Genomic DNA, 7,359 nt, shown 5'->3' with positions numbered 1-7,359 from the left:
GTCTCGACTCCGGATCCCGGGTCGCGAAGAGCAGCCCAAGCGGGTCCCCGGCCCCAGGCGCCCGGGTCACTTCACCCCACCTGATTCGGGCCCTTCCCTTCTCCTCTGTCGGCCAGCTCTGCCGCCTCGCTCTCTCCCCCGCCCCCCGAGTCTCGTTTCAGTCATCCCTTTGTCCTTCCCCGGATTGGCAGGTTTTATTATTCCGCCTGAACAATCCGGCCGCCCAGTGGCTGAGGGTCGCTGACGTCGGAGGCAGAGCCGGGGAGTAGTTGGGATTTTGCTCTGTCAGTAACACATGTGTAAGAGCCGCGGAGGGAGCGAGCGAGCCGGCTAGAGGCCAGCGCCGCCGCCGCCGCCGCCTCCTCCTCCTCCGAGCCGGGCAGCAACAGCCCCGGCAGCGGCGCAGGCTCCAGCGCGCCGGGCCCGGGCGGCCGCAGCCCCCGACTCCTGGGTGCGCCTGCCTGCCGGCCTCCGCACCGTCCGCCGCCGCTCCCGGGGCTGTTGTGTCTGCGACTGCTCCCGGCCGGAGGTGCAGGGAGCTCAGCCGAGCCGCCGCTGCCATCCCGGAGCGAGCAAGCGAGCAAGCGAGCGAGCGCGCGGGAGGGAGGAAGGCGGCGGCGGAGGAGGAGGAGCGGGAGGAGCGCGGGCGGGGGCGGGGGCCGCCGGGCGGGGGAATATACAAAGTGAAGCCACATTGCCAAACTTGCAGCAGCGATTGCAGCAGTTGCTGCCGCTGCGCCGCGCCTGAAGCCGCGCCGCGCGGGCCGAGGGCTCCTGCAGCTGCTCGCGCGCAGCCGGAGGCGGAGAAGGACGAAGACTGAGACTGACACTTCTGCTCCCGGCCGCCCGGCACTTACGCGGGGGCCCCCCAACCCGCCCCAGAGCAACGCGATTTAAAAAAAAAAAAAAAAAAAAAAAAGCCGCCCTTAGCCCCCTCCTCCCCTTTCCTGCTTCTGCGAGAACTCCCTCCCTCCCTCCAGCTCCGCCAGCCCAGGCGCCCCTTCCCTGGAAGCCGAGCGGCTTCGCTCGCATTTCACCGCCGCCGCCTCTCGCAATATTGCAATATAGGGGAAAAGCAGGTAAGGGGGCGGGTGGAGAGCTGCGGGCCGGGAGGTGGGAGAGGGAGGGAGGGGGTCGATTCGGGCCAGGGCTATTTTCTTTGGCTTCCTTCCCCTGACCGTCCCAAATTGCAAGTAAACAATACGTCGGCTTAGATAAAGCGCGAGTCTGAAACTACCGAGGCCGGCCTGCGAGCTAGCGCGGAGGGCAGCCCCGGGCCGCCAGCTTTGTAGCGGTTCCTGCTTACAAAAGGGCTCTTCTTGGAAATGGGGCTGGTGGGGACCGTAGAGGGGGTGGGGATATTTCTAGTTCATAAGGGAAAGGCAAGGGGTGCTTAGATGAGGATTTTAAGTATGAGAAGTAGTGTGTTTGGGGGGGGGATAGTCACGATACCCCCCCTCCCTTCTAGTAAACACTATTTTTGAAACAGTGGCAGGAAGGATCTAAGTGAGCAGGATTCGGTATTGCTGGTTCTTTTAAAAAAATTCTTCTTGGCTTATAAGTCTTTTGTTCCAATCCAGGAGAAATACGGTGAATCACCTAATTAAAATCAAGACATGAATTAAGCATCCATTTTTGTACTACAAATTGCCAGCGTTACGTTTGTCCCTCCCTTGGTCTCCATTAAAAAACACCAGAGACGTTGTTAAAGGGGGGCAGATTTTGCCTCTAGCTGCCAGTTCTGCTTTCTATTTCACTGACTATCCCAGGACCTAAATTGCTTGGCTATGTAATTACTAGAGTATAAGCCTATTTAACTTAAAAGCTTTCTTTTTTTTTTCCAACTCTAAATGAAACTTGATGAGGGCCCGTCCTTAGTTATCAGGGGAGTCAGTTTCTGGTCAGTCTTCTTGATTCATCTCTTTTAGATTTAATCAGCATTAAGGTATTGCTTGTCCTTAAGAGCTTTAGCTAATGGGGTTACTGGATGCTTTTCTCAGTGTAATGTTTCCTTTTCAAAAAAAAAAAAATATATATATATATTTACCTCTCACTAAAGATGGGGGCGGGGAAGAGCTTGGAATCTCCTCCCTCTCTCTCCTTTTAAAAAGGAATTCGGAGCGATTAAAACATTGGGGGAAACAGTTTAAAGACCTAGGGCAGGAAATGCAGATTCATTTGGGTTAGGGCTGAAATTGTAACAAAAAGCAATTCCTCGAGTAAATGCATCAGATAAATCAATTTACATAAAGGTATGATGCATTCGGATAAATGCAATGCTAATGGGTTTTAGAGTGGTCCTGTTTCCAAAGTCTCAGGGTTTTGTTACAGCTTAATTGGTGCAGTTCTTATTCTGGTTTATTGTGCGGTCACTGGACACACGTTCCGGGACTCTTTCGGAGGAAATGTGTTTAAAATCGGCCTATTTAAGGAACCCGAGTCCTTGTTTCGTTCCTTCCTCGTTTTTTTGCAGCAGCCAAGTTGGGCCGGGTACAGGCAAAGTTCGCCTTCTTCTGAGGTATCAGCTGAATGTCTTGAGCAGATAGCCGGGAGCCTCAGGGGGAGCCCACACTCTCAGCTTACAGAGGACAAAGACAAAACAGGCTGCTTAATTGGCAGTAAATAACTTGATCTTTTTACAGAATAAGTGACTAGAGGAACACTAGGACTTTATTGGACTCGGGATTGAAGGCAACAAATTAATCGGTTTAGGCTAAGCTTTATAAATTGATTCCTATATTATATCCCAGTTGCATCTCTTGTGGCATTCATTAGAGTGGGGAATTCTTTTTTAAAGCAGTTTTTGGTGACAGCAGGACGGGCTCGAATTTAACTTGTGCATCCCTTAATGGTGCCTTCTCGCACATTATCTGTAACGCCGCCCCCCCCCCCCGCCCTTTGGAGGAACAAAGCTTTAGCATTTAAATTGCTGATCAAGGGCAGATTAGTGAGACCAAAGTGGAGAGTGTTTGTATAGGAAGTTAACAGGCATCCTAAAGTTCAATGATCTATTATTCTTGCCTGTGTCCTGAAAACCCAGAGAAAACACTCATTGATCTTCAAAATGAAATGAGATTTGGAACAATAATGGGAGATGGCGGTCACCACAATGGCATGTGAAAGGTGCTGCTTAAAATACGAAAAACCAGTTTCGCAACTTTACACACTGCACCCACCCCTCCCGTCACCTTGCCTTCCCTCCCATCACCACGCTCTCCGTCTCCCGTCTGCCGGCCCCTCCCTCGTTCCCTTTCGGAAAACCGAACTATTTCCAACTTGTGAACTGCAGCTGCACTTCCCGGGGCAGAACCCGGGAGGGAACGAGGCTCCGGCGGGGCCGCCGCCTCCCCACTCCTCTCGGCTCTGTCCCGGGGCCCGGCGGGGGCTGGGGAGGGGCCGGGCGCGGCGGTGGGTGGGTTTGACCCTCATTTGCTGGAGGCGGGCGGCGGAGGAGGGGAGGAGGGGGGCAGTGGGCGGGGGCGGGGGCTGGGAGGAGGTGCCGCGAGGGGTGGAGCGCGCAGCGGAGCCTGCTCTCGGAGTTTTGACAGTACCGGAGCTGAAATTGTCAGCGGCGGCAAGCGCAGGAAAGTTGAGAGGAGCTCGTGGCCCCAGAACAAAGCTTGAGAAAAGTAAACAGGCGGCTGCTGCCGGCGAGCCTCCCTTCTTCCCTCTCCCCCTCAGCCTCCTTCCCGCCCTTGCCCTGCTGTTTCCTTCCAGCAGCTCCGCGGGGAGGAGGGGAATGGGCTTGCTCTCTCTCCGGCGATTACTAACTTTTGCATCGCCCGTTTTGTCTTTCTCTCCCTGTCCCCTTCCCGCCCTCTGCAGACCATGGTGAATCCGGGCAGCAGCTCGCAGCCGCCCCCGGTGACGGCCGGCTCCCTCTCCTGGAAGCGGTGCGCAGGCTGCGGGGGCAAGATTGCGGACCGCTTTCTGCTCTATGCCATGGACAGCTATTGGCACAGCCGGTGCCTCAAGTGCTCCTGCTGCCAGGCGCAGCTAGGCGACATCGGCACGTCCTGTTACACCAAAAGTGGCATGATCCTTTGCAGAAATGACTACATTAGGTAAGACTTTGCTGTCTTTCCTGGAGATGGGGGGAAGAGCAATGGCAAGGCCAAAGGTTAACAGGGTTGTGAGGAAAGGAGTAGGCGTCTATGGGGAGTATGCAGCCTTCACCTCAAAAAACTTCTAGTTGGAGGAATTTAAGGGGTTCAGGAAGCATGTGTTAGTCTTCCAATATCTGATGGCAAATTGATGGCAAATGCCATACTAAGTAAAGACCATCTGGTGGGACTGGGTCATTAGATGTGCAAAGGTTGAGCACCCTCTGGTCCCAGAGTTTAAGTAAGTGGTCAGCCTCTACTGGACTTCAGGCTAAAAGCAAACATCCCAAGCGGGAGTTAAGCTGCATTCTTAAAACAAGGTAGGAACTCACAGAGGAACCCAGAAACAAAGGTTGACTTAAAAATACAAATGTAGTTAGTGAGAAATGATTTGTCTATGGCGATGGCTTATTAACGATATTTACATAAGCATCTTGAAACTTCTTTGAGTGGAAGGCTGTGATTCGTTCTTTGTGCTCCTTGAGAAAAATGCTAATTATCCATCAGTTTAAAGACTTGTAATTCTTCTTATAGAGAAAAAAAAAAGCCCCAAGAAATAAAACCTGGTGGTAATGTTTCTCTTCGTACTGTTACTCGGAGGCTTGTAATAATTCAGTTAGTGTGTGGTTTGCGATGTAGAATTTGCAGTTTTTTTCAATTGAAGCATGTTCAGGTTTTGGGTTTTTTGTTGTCGTTTGTATCACTGCCCTTGATCCCCAAAAGAGATTTAGAAAAAGGCTATAGAATTATACTAATCTTGCATTTTAAAGCAATGTATAGGAACATTCATATGTCCATGTAAGCAGTCTTTTCCAACAAGTTGCAGTGCAATTAATGGAAAGAATTCAGGAGGTCAGGTGCCTATAGGATCTTTTCAGGTGAACTCAAGCTACTTAAACTCATTAATTTGAAAGGAGGCATTTGAAGGATTACACATTTAATTTGAGTAAATGGTTTGATAGACTGATGCACATGAATGCTTCTAGGAGGTGTTCTGTTTCAACATCCAGTAATTAAAAAAAAAAACCCACACGCACACAGTTGATACTAGAAAACCGCACACTTTTAAGAAGAATTTCATCCTATGTAAATTTGTCCTAAACCTTTTTCTTTAAAGTGATTAGTAGAAAATTTTTTTATTTCTTCAGTGTGGGTAAATCAGTGGATGAAATATTTTGTTCAAAGTTTAGCTCCATTGTGATTCGCCTTACCCTGCGACTAACATTGCAAAAGATCCCAGTGCAGTTCCGAGCTGAGTGTGGATATGTTTACCCCAGTGATATCATTAGTGTAAGATGATGGAGTAAAATGACATTTAGTTATTTTGATAATGCAACCTGTGTCGATTCTGCTGGCATCCTCAATCAGTCCAAGTAAAAGAAATACAGGAAGGGAGAGGGCTTTTATTTTTAAATTAAGATGGCAGCATTAATTTCACTAAGTGTTCTTTTAGAAGTAAATGTTGGAAAATCAGCGGGAACATGGGTGTAATGCTTTCTGGTCCTCATTCCAAGTAATGCCATGAGCTTTGACAGTGCTGTAATTAAATAGAAAGCAAAACTGTGGTAAGAAAGGAGTGTGGTTTGAAGTGGAAAAATTGACAGTGCTGTTAAGATTCCGTGAATGGTACAGATTCATCTCTTCTCCGAGTGCCTTCAAAAAAAAAAAAAAAACGAAACAAAAAAACCCCTCGCTTCTGATTACAACTAATTAAAAAGAAGATGGGTCCGCTTGTATTCCCCCAGGACAAGTTTAGGCAAGTGGCTTCCTGGGAATTGTGTCCATTCTTTTCTCTATTCTTGGGGCCAAATGTAAATGGCCTTTTGGTGTTTTCCTGTGCCCTAATGGAGCAATGGAGGATGTGTGCCCAGCCCTGAGCCTTAATTAATGGCATCTACGTTCTTACTTCCTTTTTTCCCTCTGAATCTGGAAACTGGAGCCAGGCTCGCTCTTGAACTACATGCTACCCCGAGGACCTTAGATCTTTCTAGGAGAGATGAGTTCTAGCTCAGTACGAAATTGATGGCCTCACACTTAGCTCAGGGCTCACCAGCAGCTGAGCGCCCCTTCCCCTCCAATTTAAGAGATTACTGAAGTCTTCCTTCAGTGTTCCTCTCTCAGCCCATCAAGATGTCCAAAGGGTGGGAAGGTGCAGACGTTGCTGTTCCTCTCAGCTACCCCCTCTCCAATGTCCCTCAAGTCCACTTGTTGGAGGAGCTTTCAATGCCGCAGGGACCGCTGCAGAAGAGTGGAGTAATCTGCTTGCCCGCCGCCAGGTGAAGGGGACCCCTTGGTCCGACTGAGACCACATAGCGATTTACTGAGGGGCTTTTAAACTGTCTTGACTTTGAGGTTGTGGTTTTTTGAAAACAACCAAGGTCTTGCTAAAAAGCTGCGGGAGAGCTGGGAAAGGCCGGCCTGAGCGCGGGGGAGGGGGCTGCAAGATGAGGGGGCGCTTTCACCAGTCCCCTCCCCCTCCGCGGCCAAGTGTCGATGGGCAGAGCTGGGCTTCTGCCTCCTCTCCCTCCAAGATTTCAGATAAAGCGGCTGCCTTGCTGCAGCGAATCCGCACAATTAAAAGCTTTAATTAGTGGCTCCTCCATTTTCTTAGTTCTGATGGGCTTTATCTAATGAGATCTGGTCTCTGGCTTAGATCTGCTCCGAATGACGTGTCCGCAATGAATGAGAGCTGCGTCGCAAACAAAACATTTAATTAACAAAATTGGCCTCTAAGAGAGGGAGGGAAAGAATGAAGGGGGGGGTTGTAGAGCGGAGGGGGAGGGTGGATCTTAAAGGGACCAACGCCTGCCTGGCCCCCCCCATCTTACAAAAATAGGGGAATCTTGGGACTGCCCCTTCCCCCACCCCCGGCTCCCGACCCCTCAGCTCCACCCAAGCGCCCCAAGTAGCTTCGGAAACTCCGTTTCTCTTCCTCGAACCCTCTTTCCTCCACCCCCACCTCGGGCCCGAAGACTGGCGCGGAAAGTGCAGCGAGAGGAGGAAGTTCGGAGACCGGCGGGTGGGGCTCCAGGTCCGGGGAGGGCGAGGAAACGCGCCGGAAGCCAGGGTGGCGGTCGTCGGCTGGCCCTCGCTCCCTAGGCGGCCAGCACCCGGGCCGGCGCCGCCCGAGGCCGCAGCCAGAGCGCCCAGCGGGCGGGCGGTCTCGGGCCCACGAGGGGGCGAGCGCAGGGCGGGAGCCGGGCGAGCGGGTCGCGCTTTCTTTCCCCGGGCTCCACTCGGGCGGTTCACGTGGCGC

The 7,359-nt window shown here is 51.5% G+C and overlaps 2 protein-coding genes across 3 annotated transcripts in view; one reads left to right on the top strand and one right to left on the bottom strand.

The window, feature by feature from the left end:
• Positions 1 to 944: 944 nt before the first annotated feature.
• LMO4 (LIM domain only 4) overlaps positions 945 to 7,359 on the top strand; it is an 18,019-nt gene continuing 11,604 nt past the window's right edge. The window contains exons 1-2 of one of the 2 annotated variants that reach the window (XM_001144748.7): positions 945 to 1,079; positions 3,826 to 4,064. In XM_001144748.7, coding sequence (XP_001144748.1) covers positions 3,829 to 4,064 — 236 coding nt within the window. In that variant the 5' untranslated portion in view covers positions 945 to 1,079; positions 3,826 to 3,828. Of the gene's footprint in view, positions 1,080 to 3,459; positions 3,630 to 3,825; positions 4,065 to 7,359 lie in introns of those variants that run through there. The other variant, XM_001144677.8, reaches the window with a different exon arrangement.
• The window catches only part of LOC134808972 (uncharacterized), a 2,045-nt gene continuing 172 nt past the window's right edge, over positions 5,487 to 7,359 (bottom strand). The window contains exons 1-2 of the mRNA XM_063799840.1: positions 7,063 to 7,359; positions 5,487 to 6,792 (exon numbers count right to left, since the gene is read on the bottom strand). The exon at positions 7,063 to 7,359 is cut by the window's right edge and continues 172 nt beyond it. Of these exons, the coding sequence (XP_063655910.1) occupies positions 6,727 to 6,792; positions 7,063 to 7,359 (363 nt within the window). The 3' untranslated portion in view covers positions 5,487 to 6,726. The remainder of the gene's footprint in view (positions 6,793 to 7,062) is intronic.

Source organism: Pan troglodytes, chromosome 1, assembly GCF_028858775.2.
Source record: "Pan troglodytes isolate AG18354 chromosome 1, NHGRI_mPanTro3-v2.0_pri, whole genome shotgun sequence".
In the NCBI taxonomy this organism is placed as follows: Eukaryota; Metazoa; Chordata; class Mammalia; order Primates; family Hominidae; genus Pan; species Pan troglodytes.
Note: the sequence above shows the minus strand (reverse complement) of the source record. Positions and strands in the feature narration are given on the sequence as shown.